Here is a 15,084-nt window from a genome sequence, read left to right as displayed (position 1 = left end):
TTTTTTTTTTTTTAACATGCAGGAAGAGTACACACGTCTGTCAAAGCCCCTGAAACAGAGAGAATGCTGACTGTGCTTGGCTGTTTTGCAAGGATTATTGCAGAGAAGTGCCAAACCTGGGAATGCAATTTGTATAAAGCACCGAGCCACACGTTGTGAAGCACATTAAATGCAATGCGCATGTTATTCATAGCTCAAAAGCAGTGAAATGTAATTGTTTTAAATGTGTGCTCTTCACATTTTAACAGGCTTCTGGACTTCAAGAACATTTCCAGCCAAGCAAGGGTTAACACATTTCTTGTGTAATGGTGAAGGAAGTGCTATGATTAGCTCCCGACAGGAACAGTTCATCTGCCAAGGTCAACTCCAGCCAATCCATCTTATCAGCACCGCAGCAGCTGGCGGGCTTGGTGCCTCTTGTAAACAGACGGAGGCTTGGCCCACCGCTTCTGTCCCAGCTGATAAGCCGCAACAAAGCTACGAAAAATCACGGCAAGCAGCAGAAACCAGCCAGGCACTTTAAAGATTGTGGAGTGGCACATACGGTCCACAGTGCTCCAGGACTGGGCAGGACTGTGCAGCCGCTGATGGATTTACACACTACCCCAGTGTCAATGCTTGGTACTGGGAATTCATTTTGAGCATCTCTTCCAGGGAAAATATACTTTGTATAAATGTACTTAAACAAACTAGAGTAAGCAGTGCACAATATAGCACTCAAGTATCAGGTGGACTTTTACTTAACAAAGCATTATTCTAATTTTCAACCTGGCCCTTCACGACGTTTAGGAAAAAAAACTGTTGGCTTTCTGAACCATCCAACATTTTTATTATAAAGCACAGGCCAAATTGTAGAACTGAGCCCAAATCCGAATTGATGGTTGGATTTGTTACAAATGTTGCCTTTTTTTGTCAGGAAGCTCATTAATTTCAACAGTAGCTTCAGCTGAATTTGATATACACTGCCCAAGCAAAAAAAAAAAGAGCCTCTATGAAAGTGGAGGAATTTTACTACTGATGGCATCTGGGCTACAAAGGGTTCAGCATTACAAAGAAATATATATTTTTCACTTTCAAAATACTAGTATGAGTAGGCATGTCTTCTATGAAAACTACATTCTAAAATAAAGAGAGCAAACTTCAATATAGTGCATCATTCCAATACAATGTTATAGGAGCAGCCATTCCATTGGAGTATAGGGCACACTTTACGTAATGAAAGTTTCTAACACGAGCAACAGTATCCTAACAAAAAGAGAACAAGCAGAAGGGAAACCCCCTCTGTGTGGAATTCCCAGGGCAGGTATTTTCTATAGATTTATTTTCCTCCTCCCTGATGATCTTACATATTGATAAGACTGTCTGCAGGTCTAAATATATGATCTCAGACGTTCCATATACATTTACCAGGTGCTGGTCCGAGGTGTACAATTGAAGCAGCAGAACACCCCTGTAAATGAAATCATGTGCTTACTTTCAGAACGCATTGTTTTTCTATTTCCCAGACCATATTTAGCCTGCATCCTGTCAATAATATTCCCATCCGAACGATCCAGGAAAAAGCTGTGGGCTTGCAATGAAATGGAGGCACTGAACCACCTACTGGAGGAAGGGGTTTTTCCTATGGGCAGGAAACGCGTTTAAAATTAAACATGATGCCAAGAACCCCAAGTAGTGTATACCTTGAAGCACAAAGACCCGAAGCAGCACCAGCTTCACAAATGGTACTAAAGAAGCAGGTTAAATGGGCTGGCAGGTTAACCTCTTGCACCCAGAGATTGTGCTTCATAATTGATAATTAATAACTGACCGTGGCAACAGTAAGGTCAATTATCTACAGTTAATGAACACTGTGGAGGGCATTACTGCTTTTATAAACCAAACACATGTGTGAAGACATTTTGTACATGTTTTATAGGCTGCATTTCGGTCTGGGTCGTTTAAAGCGAATAAAGTTTAATTAGGTACCCGTGATTGCTCTACTTGGAAGTCTGAGACAATCTGTTTTTATCTCCATTAAAGTGACAGAGCATGAATCTTGAAGTAAGGAGAAAGCTTGCATGTTTGCAGCTTTAAAACTACCTTAGGTACAGTTCACCCAGGAATCATACTGTGTTAAATTAAACAATCAAACGTGTTTGTGGGATGCTGCGGTATTAACAAGGCTTGGTTCCCTTGGTTAAGGAACCTCATTCTTCAAGGCTGATAATGGACACATGTTTCCTAGCTATTTAGAACTGTTATTTGAACTTAGAGTATTTCTGCATTGTTGGCAACACAGTGTTTCATTAACATGGGATGGGGTGGAGTGCTGGATAAATGTTTGGTATCTGTCACGATGAAGTCATTCTCCTGCTCTGCAGCCTGTGGCATTCTGCAGTCTCACTAAGGTTATCCTGGAACAGCAGGTATCTATTCACCCAAAAAACACATTCCTAATTATCAAGTAAAGCTTGCTGTTTGTATTGGATGTGATTCCAAACTGATAGATGTGTTTCACTTGTGTTGCACTGCAGGAGTGGGTTGCAGAATGCCATGCTGGAAGTGGTCATGTCAAAGGCTGTTACATTTTGACCATTTAATCTTGTTTTTCTTTTCAAATCTGTTTCCGTTTAATATCTCCTAACACAGCAGGCATGTCCTTTATGAGCTGCCTCTGTCTCGATAAGAGGTGAAAAACAAGCAGTGCTGTTAATGCTTTATTTTGTGTGGTATAAATAACTGCTGAATCGATGTGCCATTACCCATTCATTGAAATGTGCTTTGCTTATGTTATTGTCATTCACAAACATGAGAGCTGAGATGTACTATCTTAATGGGGTTGATGAATTCAGCTCTGACCATCTCTTCAAACAGCTGTCCTGTATGTTATACAAGCTCACATACTGTTACTGCTTGCAACAGCTACCTTACAACAATATTTTATATTACTACCAAAATAAGCCTTACACTGCAGTATTTTGGACACACTTACATTGTAGTGCATCATAAGTGGGTTCCATTCTGTGTTACTGCAAATGAACTGGGTATACATTAATGATCTATATATGACAGATCTTAATACTAATGTCCTAAACTCATTGGTCTATTGTACTGTATTTTGTGCAGTTAATAAGGGGGTCAATTAATCACACCTACATCATTACTGCAGCGTTAAAGGCAGGTGGTATTTAGACCATTGAAATAAAACTTTGTTTCTTTAACAAGATTGATGACTACAAATGTGTAGCCTAACACCAGCTGGCTGCATTGTAAGTAACACTGTGAGGTGCTGTGCCGGTGAGATAAACACGATTTCACAACCCCCGCTTCCAAATATCCTGTCAGCGTCCTTGTTCTTCCTCGTTACAGCAGTTCTCTCGTTTGTCTCCTTTCCGCTGCATCATGCGGCTCGTAGTTTCCTGTTTTCTTCCGAACTTTCAGCAGTGCCTGTGTGCCTCGGGAACTCTTTCTTAAAGAAAAAAAACAAACATATTTTCAGACTCTATTAACGACTTTGTAACAAATGACAAAAAAAAAAAAAAAAAAAAAAGACAGCCCACACGCAGATGTGAAAATGGAGTTTGCGTTTCCCATGCGTGTCTATTTTCCTGCTGGTCCCTGTGGGTACATGCACTCTCCCCCTCACTACAAAGAAGGAACATGCAGTATAGCTACTGAGGAAATCTTAAGAGCCACTAAAGGTGAAATACCCAAGTCTTGGCCAAGCTTAACAACTTTCTGGCAGGTCTTGCATGCTTAGTTTTCCAGCCATTATCTTCACTTTGAACCAAGTCCATTTATCACCACATCATTTAGCCATTTCAGGAATACAGTACCTGCTGCACAGGAAGTAGATTTATAGAGGTGGAAGGATAATCGAGGGTCATTTGAGTTGAGTGAAAGTAAGTTTGATAGCTCAATAGTTTGGCAGTAAAAACGACATTTTGCTCATGTGTAACATGAAGTTGATAATGCTTATATCTGTCATTTTAGATACCCCATTTCTTAAAACCACAGAGTACACTAATCTTATCCTCAGGTGAAGCGACGAATAAGTTTGGTAAGCCTAGCTCTCAGTAGCAGTCTACTTCATAGAATCACAGCACTAGGATCGCAGCTCTATTGGCACAATAACATGTCTTTGCTGAAGGAAGAGGCCTGGGAATGAATAAATGCCAGGCACTGTTGGTCAGTAATGAATGCAAATCTCTTTGTGTTAAGACGTGACACCACTTCATATCTCTGACAGAAGTGTGGATGTTATAATAAAGAACAACGCCATTGACTTAAGACATTAGAAGTGGCAAAAATTAGTCATGAAGTTCTGAATGGCCATAAAATCATCTTTTTGTCCCTTTCGTGCCACACGTTGTTCATTTTACAGCTCTTGTGCAAATTATTTCCTTCACAGATTCTCAAAGTAATACCACTGTTGCACATCAGTACTTTGGGTCTACAATATAATGGCGGCTTTGACATAAATAAGGTTATCAGGATATTGATTTCAATGGTTAATTAAAGTTTCTTATTTATGGTAGCAAATTTTGTTTATTCGTCATGTTTTAGGTCTGGCGTTTTCAGTAATACCCCCCAAGGTTCCAAGGCCCCTATACTCTGGCACGCTATTGGCTCTGCAGTCTGTGCTCTGTTTAGAAAGGTAGTGAGCTGTGTCACATACACAATTCATTCTTTCGAGGATTTTGTAGAGCTGTCTGAAAACAGGTTCCAATTTACAGTAGTGACTGGAGGTCTGGAGATCTTTATTTGAGAAGTAAACAAGATATCTGTATCCTAATTGACACATGATCATTCCATATTTGGAGAGTATTAATTTTTAATAATTCCATTGGAATTCACATAGACGTCTTTGCTACAGGTATGGAGGTACCACTGGACTAAGCAGACCTCATCAAACCTTAACGTTAGTTCTAGGCCAAACAACATAAAAAGATTACGCAAGTTTCTTCAATCAGCCTGGGATCTAACATTCCATGATTCATTTGTGTGTGCTTAGTTTTCTTTTTTTTTTTTGCAAGTTTCTGACATGGCAGAGCTGATTCTTACTGAGCAGGAAGCAAAAAGGCAACTGAAATAACAGGAGAGAGGAAGCAGCGCTGACATTCTCAAATTAAATAAATCAAATAAGCCACAGGTGATCTCTGCCAAGAGGAGACAGCCAAGAATAAGGCACTGAAAAAAAAGCTCGCCAAAAAAAAAAAGTGAATATTCAAAGAGCAGCAAAAGGCATGTTCACAAGAAAAATGTTGGTTCATTTAAGACAGGATGTTTAATAGTTGCAGTTTATTTGAAATTACAGCCGTGACACTGAACAGGGCTCCTTTTGCTTTATTTTTGTTCTTGTCATCTTAAGGAAACAGACTGCTTTATACTGATATTCTTCCACAGCATCAGCAGGAAGAACCTGTGTATTACGCCCTTGCTGGAGTTTAAAACTGTTTATTATAACAATTTGAATTTTCAGAGGTTCGTGATGTGAATTCTGCTTGCTTTCTCTAGCTGTTTGTTGTCGCATTGCAAAATTCTCAAGATATCACAGATTACTTCTTTGATCTGTCTTTGTATTTATTTTTTTAAATTTAAAAATCTTTTAGGAAACAAAACATACATTTATCAAGGATTGTTAATACTCTTGTAGACTCTCAAAAAAAAAAATCTTGGTGTGTAGATAAGTCCTGACAGAGGTACCAGTGAGTTGAGAGTGGAGAAAATAAGGACTGGAATGAAGGGGGACTGGAAAACCTGCCCTGAAAGGACTTTGGGGAAACTCCCTAATAAGGCTTCTCCCTGGGACATTAACCCTTCAGACTGCCTATGGCCTGTTTTGATTTATTTTGTTATTTTGTCCTGTTTTCCTGTAAATAGTGTGAATAAACTGTGTTTTTGTTTCCTGGAAAACCTGTGCATCTCTGTCTTATTCTGTGCCACCATTTACAAATCTCACGAATTTAAGAAATAGCTTTGGATTGCATTCTAGCCACTCTTTAATTTGTAAAGTGGCATTCCTGTACTGTATTTATTTAAAATATTTTTCCAGGAAAAGTCCAGTAAGTTGTATTGAAAGTCGCATGTCTGGTCTTAGAGAGTTAAGGCACTTGCAGAATGTATAGCCTGTGTGATATTGCCACCTCCGGACTGCGTTCAATACACTCTGCTTTAGGTTTAATGAGCAATATTTTATTTAATTATTTAATTATAAACTCCTTAACCCCTAACCTCTTGTTTTTGTTAAAAACAAAAAAAAAAAAACAAAAAAAAAACGTGTTTGTTGAATATTTACCTGCATCGTTAACCACATAATTGCAGCCGTTTTTTTTTTTTTTTTTTTTAACACCACTTACAAACGTACACAAGTATAGTCGCACATGCATGCTGCTGCTGCTGCTAATTATTTTAATTAACACGTTTGTAATATACAAATATAGAATAAACACAGCACAGGCTAAAAATGAACGGTAATGGTGAAAAAGTATACTCTGCTAATCAGCTAATGATGGGTAGAGCTGATGTTACGTAAAGTGACAGGCAGTTCAGCACAGGCCTCCAGGATACTTTTTTTTTTCTTGTCCTATCCAAAAATGAATGAATAGGCTTGCCTAGTAAACACACTGCCACCTGGAGTACAGGGTGAGTCATGCAAGCGTGGTTCAAATCCCACTCTACACAAACAGCAGCAGAGGCTGTTTAAAATCCTACAGATGTTCTATTTATACATACAAGTCTTCACTTGCTTTTGAAGACTTGCTCTGAAAAAAAGAGAATCCTGCCACTACAATGAAAGTATTAGCGTACATAGAACCCTGTAAAAATCCAAACCAGACCTCTCTATCAGGGATATCATTCTTGGTCATTAAGGGAACAAGTTAATGTAAGACAATGTTGTAAATTGTGGGAATCTGCAGAGATGAATGGCAGCTTTAATTCCACAGTTCCTCTGGGATGCAGCTTTTAAAATTACTATATCCGTTCCTGGGCTCCCAATGGCATACTTCCACCAACCGCTGTCTAGCGGGTAGTCTTTTTTTTTTCCCTCGAGGAAAACCACAAAATGTAAACAAAAAGTTTCTGTTTTCTGGTTTTAAAATACAATTTTGCCAGTATGACAGCCATGATAATTTTAATAACAGTATAGGTGACACGTTTTTAATTTAGTGACTAGTTTTATAGGGGTCTGTGACAGTCCTACAAGTGCAGTGCTGTTGTTTCAAAGAATAATGTGTGTTCACTTTAACAAGGACAAGCCAGCTCAGTAACTAGATCTTTAGAGTTAGCTGTTGCTGCTGCTTCATGTATCAAGGGGTGGCTATCGCAGCTGATGAAAGATGATAACATTTATGAGGTTTGGGGTTTTGTTCCCCACATGAAAGTTTTGTTCTAGCTATTTCATTATTTGATTCTTTGTATCTATTTGATGTTCCAAATGAGTCTTTCTGTCTCATGTTTTGCATCACCCATCTTCTGCTGCAACCCACAATGTTTTCATTAAAAACATGCCCTAGATCTACCAAACATATAAACATTGCCTGTGTTTCAGATACCAATAGTACATGCTGCTCTGAATTGCATTTATCTTTGGTTGCCATACTATGCCTGTATTCGTACCTGATGTCATGAGAGATTTACGGTACATCAGTTTAAGCTACAGTAGTGTCTTGGTTTCATCATAGAAACAAAAGCAAACTTGACAGTTCTTTGGAACCATCATATCACCAGTGGGTATCCATCCGCCTGTCATTATCCAGGGCAGGTCAGGTCAAGCTGTCTTAGACGTGACCTTCAATTCTGGTTTTCTGGAGGCTTCAATACGAAGAGGAACCAAGATGCCACAGAATGACATGTTCAGGCGGCTGCTGTGAGACATATAGTTAGGGAGGAGTCACCGCATCTCCCAAGAGATATTTACTGTCCAAATGTACCAGTAACCAAATGATCATAGGGAAACATCGCTCGCAGATTCAAATATACTATGAAGACCAAAAGCAATCGAGAAGCAACTTCTTATATATCGTTAATTCAGGAAACAAAAACCGAATCAAGACCCAAGCAGCTAGAGTTATAAAATCGAATTGTAAACTAGAAAAACTACAATTATTAATCCGCATTCTTCCACTGTAGCTCTCCAGGCATGCCAAGCTCTCCATCCAAGTGAGTATAGTGTAGGTTACCCTCTGATTGATTGGCTTTCTGCTTGAAACAGTAGCAAGGTGAGAGCATATAAAAACAGAAAAGCACAAACAGAACAACCAAGGACTGGATTAAATCAAAATGTATGGTGGCGCTATTGCTGTAATATAAATGTACACAACATGATCCTATTCCTCTTCCGACTAACCATGTTCTGATTAACACTGCATCTGTGTGATTCACTGTGTGTCATACTCTATAGGGTGTTTCCTCTGTACATGTCATCCTTACACAGGATACCTACTAAGATATTTTGCTTCCATTGCTTGCTATGGAGTACTGCCAGATACCCGGGTTATTTTTTATAAACAATTACATCATGCTTGCAATCTGTCACTAACTCGAATTTATAAGCTAATCTTTTTAATGGAATTTACCTAAAAAAAACAAAAAAAAACTGCATAATGGTTTCTAAGCAAAATGGTCAAGGGCACTTGAAATAATAATAATAATAATAATAATAATAATAATAATAATAATAATAATAATAATAATAATATTGAAAGTAATTAACTTATGAAATTACTTAGAATTACATATCCATTGCTGGAAAATTCAGAACCTGATGTGTTATAAAAAGACCTAATTATCTAACTATATGCAGTGAACTCTGTTTGAAGTCATCTGACTCAGCAGTAGTAGAGACAGTGACAGGTGAGGGGCGGGGGGGGACTTTAACATAGGTACTGTGAAATATAAAGGCAAGGAGAAATGATACCAGAGTTTGAACAGAAGGCTGTCTCAAAAGGTTACACAACGTTTTTCCATTCCGGGAAGCCTCATCAGAATGTGATATGTATTCAGAAGAGGATATCTCCCCTTGAATGCACTTCCCAGACATAAACCAGTCATCCCGTCCCTGTGTGGTTTAACAGGACTTTCCTCTGTCTTGACATTCTAGCTAATTTTACCACCCATTAATTGGGGGCAAGAAGCAAGCAGACATCTGAACTTTATTTCCACATCCAACAATTTGCTAAAACAAGAGTGCATGTATGCTTTACTGTGGTATATATGGGCATGTATAAAGTTTGTTTAAATTATTAAAAAAAGGTTTGTACACTGCAGTTATATCTCCTTTCAAACCTCATACGCATCATACACATGGGAGGATTATCATATGATAGACGTATCCCCCCTAACTCAACACGACATGACCATCATGACAGTAAAAATAGACATAATGAAGCGTTCTTACCTTTGTATAAGTTAGTGATCTGCAGATGTGTCAGCCGCACGAAGAGCACAGCGTGTGGTTTTCACTAACTCCACTGTGCAGAAGAAATGTTTTTTTTTTCTATGGGTAAATATTGGGACTGTTGGCATGTATGTATATGGGTATGTATTTGTATTAAAAACTTTGTAAACTAGTCCCTAGTTTGTCCTCTTTCGAAATCATGCTGTGTCTTTAGCCAGTGGTTTTGAAATAATTGGTTTGCTGGCCAAGTCTTCCCTGTGGTTTATCAAAAATCCAAGAAAATGGAATAAGAGAGTGCTGTGAACTTAAACCTAAACATTGTGGGTTTTTAAACATGTCTTTACTTCTCAGACACTCATCATGTTATCACAGTGTCTAATCTTGGTATGGTAGTAGTAAAAACAAGGGCGAGTCTTTCACTGCATACGCAATGAGCTGTATTCATGAAGCAATGGCTGTGACAGTGAACACGTTTTACCCATTTATGAATGCCACCATACATCTTAAAATGTGATACATTCAAATCTCGCAAAATACAAAATGCTTGAAACACACACATAATAAGCATTATAAATTTTATTATTAAAACAATTAGAAACACATTTTAAAGACAGCAACAATTGTAACTATTTACAGAGCTGATACTAATAAAAAAACAAAAAAATATACCAATACTTTTGTCCTTTTAATAAACTTTTGGAACAGAGATGTTGCGTTGTTTCATGATAATCCCAAACACACACACACACTTTTTTTTTTGTATAATCCAATATAAAACAGAGACAGATATACCACAGCCAGCCCCAGCAATTCCAGCTAACATAAACTACAATGCACATTCAGTTCCAATCCATTCCTGTGAAACCTCAGTGCAACACTCCAGAGCTGTATGGCATGCACTCTGGGAGAAATGATCTTAGAAGAATCTGTCTCTTCAGATACACGCAACAACGGACGGCAGACGGTTCTACTTAAGGGCTTATTTCATTTGGGCTTAAACAGCTAGTTATCTTTTTCATTGTATTCAGAGTTTTGAGGCCCATGATGTTACCACATCTGGTAAATCTGATCATCGTGTTGGCAAAACTTGCAAGTTAGAATCACGTCTTAATCAAAGTGTCTGCATGATTTGTTTAGATTTTTAAATTGTCATTATATATAAAACAATTGATAGCTGAGAACCAGTGCATATGAAAAAAAACATGTTATAGAACTGTCAAAATTACATCACAGATTTGATATACATTATGCATACTATAGGACCGGTAGCAATACTATAGTACATTATGTGTAAGCAATTTCCACTTGAAACCCATGTTTATAGTTAGTCTGAAAAATATTTGGTCAGGCGTCTGTATTCAACATTGTATCTTTAAATGATCTAAATGGGAAATCATTAAATCGAAAAAATATGTATGCAGAATTTTAAATGCTCAATCATAATAGACAATGTCTCTTATAATGTAAAAATATTATAAAGCCATTGATAGAGACTTTTCGTTAAAATGTTTGTCTAAATTTGTTTCTTTTTAGTAAGAGTGAATGCATTTTTTATCAGGTTATCTTTTGATTTATGTTTACTATATGACATGACATACATTATAGACCAAATCATTTTTTGTGACTAACCACACATTGCAATTTACCCTGTGATGCAAGTGCTGTAGTACACAGCATTGCTGGCATCCGACAAAGCAGATATCAAAGGGCTGTCCTCGCAAGATACGTGTCTAGGAGTCACCTTGGACAAAGAGACGTTGTACGTCTGTCCCGGGCCATCAAGACGAGTCCTGCTCATGTTGAGGTACTGGTCAAACTCATTGCGGTCCATTTCTGTCCAGAACTCCGAGTGCTCCAAATTGTCCACCTGGTGAGCCTCTGGTGGAGGTGAGAGCTGGCCGAGATGGCCTGAGAAACTGGGCTGGGCTCCTGAATATAACTGGTTGTAGTAGACACTGCGAGTGTGAGGGTTCTTTATGACCTCAGGGCTTGGGGAGAAGGAGATGTGTGTCACTTCAGCTCTCGTAATGTGTGCCTTCTCCTGACGGCACTCTGATGATTTCTGGGAGTGGTGTTGCGGGTGGTGGTGCTGGTGGTTGTGGTTGTGGTAGTTAATCCAGGGCACCAGGTTCAAGTCTTCATGCATGTGTGGCGGGAAGAAGACTGGATCACTCTCCTCCAGCACGTCCAGAGGAGACATCTCAGGGGTTGGCAGTCCGTAGCTCTCAAGCTCAGAGCCCATGGGGTGAAGGTCTCTGAAGTGGGTAAGGGGAGGCAGTTGGTGGTGGCTCCCATTGTGGTGATTCATAGTGAAGTTTTCACCACCGCAAGTCTGGGAAAGGCTGTGGAAAAGGAGGTTTGGTTCCATCCGTTTGATTTTCTTGGCTTGCTTCTTTCTTCTTGGGCGGTATTTGTAATTGGGGTGATCTTGGAGATGCTGGACTCGCAGCCTCTCTGCTTCTTCCACAAATGGACGTTTTTCAATCGAACTCAGAGCTTTCCAGGACTGCCCTGTGCAAATCAAAGAAGAAGAAAAAAAGTTGTTTTTCTTTTGTTTTTACTAATTTTGTATTTCTGTGAGTAATGTATTTTTTTTAACTGCAATGACCCCCATGAAAGAAAGTCTATTTTTTATGATAATCATATTACTAAAGTTACAAAAAATATATATTGTACAGTAAAGTACAGTAGAAGCATCAAATTAATAAAAGAACAAAAAGGTGCACTCGAGAAAAATCTTTGGATATCCAGAATGTCCTTATGGATAAATTATATGAAAGGTCTATTTCTCAATTCACAGTAATTATAATACAATTATAATTATAATATAATTGCAGCATTGAAAAATAACTCTGGAAACCATAAATGTGCAGTATCATTCTGTCTGGTTATTATATACAGAATATAGAAAATTATATAAACAAAATACAAATAAAGTCAGTGTTAGCAATTCAACTTTTTTTCATTTTTACCTAACATTTTGCTCAGGACTGCATTGTGCAGATCAGGGTTTTGCAGAGCCAGTCGTTTCCTTTCGTCTTTAGCCCAGACCATGAAGGCATTCATGGGCCGTCGAATCCTAGATTCTTCTCCGGATTTCCCCTCCAAGCTTCCTGGAGCCGTACCTAATCCAAACCTGGACTCCGGGCTGGCCGTCCGGCCCTCAGCGGCAGCAACAGAACCTGGATCTCCCACTAGTGTCTGGTCGAACCCAAGCCCGGGATCACAGCCTGGGCTATGGGCTCCAACCCATGAACAGTCGCCCCTGGGCTGAGAATTCTCCTCTCTACGATAACTAGACTCAGATATATTCATTCCAGCAAGAAAACCTTGTTTTTCAAAATCTATTTTATTAAAGAAAGCTGAAGATGTTGCTATTATCCTTTAATAACTATTCAAGCTAGATCACTGGACAAACTCTCCTCTAGACCTTTTTTTCTAAGGATTTGAAAGTTGTGATGTGTGTTGATATGTTGATGGTGTAAATATATAAACTCTTCACCAATCAGAGAGCAGGAAAGGAGGAGTATTGTTTGCAGTATATCCAGAGGAAGAGCTGAACCCCCCCGTCCAATCCAGTGTAATTTGAGAGGGGTATTGTTCATAGGACCAATTGAAATTAGATTTCCTGCTTGGCTTTATGCTGCATTCTCTAACTCTGCCTCCTCAGCTAGTCGCCTCTTGAGTTAAAAGTCTGCATCTCCAAAATCCTGACTGCGGTCGCCTCAAACCACAGTCAGTGTCGCAATGATTAACAGCCCATTTTTATGAGAAACAGAAATCTTTGAAATCTTATATTGAACAGCGTATTTTAACCCCGTACTCACCAACTGATTTTGACATGGTCGGTTCACAGCCTGACGATAATGTTAAACCAGCACAAGTTTGCAAATCCCCCTGCATGTATGAGACATTGTTGGATTCAGTCAGCCCCTTTGACAAGTATTTGCTGCAGTAAAAAGTTAAAAGGTATCCCAAATGAGCCTGAGATTCTGCAGACAGGTCTCTGGGTAAGCACAACTGAAAGGACCTGCTAGAAAATGAGACCTCCTGCAGATCAAGAGTACATGCTTGTTGGGTTATGGATAGAATTCGATTTTCCTGAATAATCTGCAGGTGCTGGGTGATGCAAATGGAGCTATCAGTTCTAATTAGGTTTTAATAACCTCTGGACCCCAAGATTACAAGTCTGAAGTGAACCACTTTTCACAGTCCTAATGCACTGGAGTAATGACAAAGCATTTCAGATGAGTGCCTCCAGACAACATGTTACAGCTATGGCCAAAGGTTTTGCATCACCCTATAGAATGAAACCTGCTGAATAATGTTACAATATTGAATTACATACCGCTTTGTAGTTTTCCTACACTGAATGAAAACTGAAAAAAAAGAAAAATGTGACATTTCAAAATCTAACATGAAATACTGTACTACTATTATGGCTTCCGGTAGACTTTTACAATATCATTTTGTAGCTTCTTTGAATACATGGTGCTAAATAAAAGATCTTCATATAGTTTTCATTTTTTAAATAATGTCTCAATCCTGAAATTCTAGGTGATGCAAGACTTTTGGCCATAGCTGTATATTGGGAGATATCAGACCATTCTTAATCTTTTTTTTCCACCGAGGTCAACTTTATCTTTTGATCAACTATTAAAATATTTGATTCATATTTGAAATCAATAGATGTAGTGTGTCTTTATAAACATCCTTAAAAACAATGGATTCTTCATGGAATTACAGCAGCACAAATATGAAATAACTAGAGGCTTGCGTTCATGTGAATAGAACAGTACAGGTATTGTATAAAGCCTTTGTGAAATACTCATATTGCTCCCTGAATTGCAGTTTCTATTTTCAGAGCATAGTTACCATCCATACAATGAGCTGACTATTGAAACAGAAATTGGTGAATGAATTACTTTGTCTTTTATAAAAAGTGTATAACAAAGTACCAGTTAATAAATGTTATAAAACAAGAAAATATAATAAAACATATTTATCGTGAAAAAAACTTTTGACCTATGTAATTAATTAATGCAAATCCTGGGCAACTTTGAGTATTGTAAAATAAAAATATACCGGCTTATAAACCATTTAATAGATTCATTTTATTTTGTACCTCCCAAATGAAATAAAATTGAGTTGATATTTTTGACATTCACGTTAAGAGTCAGTACACATGTTATCAACGCATCGTGCTCTTGTTACTCCTTGTAGCAGAAAGAGTTTATAAATACAATCTTCAATCTCTGTTATGGCTCAGATAGTAAAACTAATTAATACATTTACAAAACATCACAAAACTGAAATGTGTGAGGCACAGTACCTTTACATGCTGCTATTATTCTGATGCAATTCCAGCAAAAAGGACTAAGAGATATTTCAGGATTCAGCTGCTTAGCACTGGTAAAACATACATGCATAAATACACACTGTACATACATACAGAAAGCAACAGTTGCAGAATATTTTCAATAACAAAAGGTATGCAAAAAAATAGCTTTAATAGAAACTGAATGCACACTTATAAAATGACATACAGAAAAACACACAAAGCAATGGTATTTGTGAAGGTTTTACAATTTCTATACTTTTTTTTTTTACAAAACAAAAATTTAATGTTACCTGTTTTCAAAAATCCAAAGTTGTGTATGCAAGGCTTCAATTGTCTAATTGTAATTGTGCATCAATCAGCC

At 38.1% G+C, this 15,084-nt stretch overlaps 1 protein-coding gene across 1 annotated transcript; it reads right to left on the bottom strand.

Moving 5' to 3' along the window:
- Positions 1-9,850: 9,850 nt before the first annotated feature.
- On the bottom strand, positions 9,851-12,829 carry LOC117417000 (transcription factor Sox-18A-like). Its single transcript, XM_034028575.3, has 2 exons — positions 12,355-12,829; positions 9,851-11,893 (listed from the first exon to the last, which is right to left on the bottom strand). The coding sequence occupies exons 1-2, from the start codon at positions 12,695-12,697 to the stop codon at positions 11,025-11,027; spliced, it is 1,212 nt and encodes a 403-aa protein (XP_033884466.2). The 5' UTR covers positions 12,698-12,829; the 3' UTR covers positions 9,851-11,024.
- Positions 12,830-15,084: the final 2,255 nt, after the last annotated feature.

This window comes from Acipenser ruthenus, chromosome 29, assembly GCF_902713425.1.
Source record: "Acipenser ruthenus chromosome 29, fAciRut3.2 maternal haplotype, whole genome shotgun sequence".
Taxonomy (NCBI): domain Eukaryota; kingdom Metazoa; phylum Chordata; class Actinopteri; order Acipenseriformes; family Acipenseridae; genus Acipenser; species Acipenser ruthenus.
The sequence above is the reverse complement of the archived record's forward strand: the minus strand, read 5'-3'. Positions and strand labels throughout refer to the sequence as shown.

Coding starts and splice junctions, on each gene's coding strand:
- LOC117417000 (XM_034028575.3), bottom strand. CDS start 12,697: ATGAATATATCTGAGTCTAGTTATCGTAGAGAGGAGAATTCTCAGCCC. Junction 11,894..12,354: donor AGTCCTGAGCAAAATGTTAG/GTAAAAATGAAA, acceptor TGATTTGCACAG/GGCAGTCCTGGAAAGCTCTG.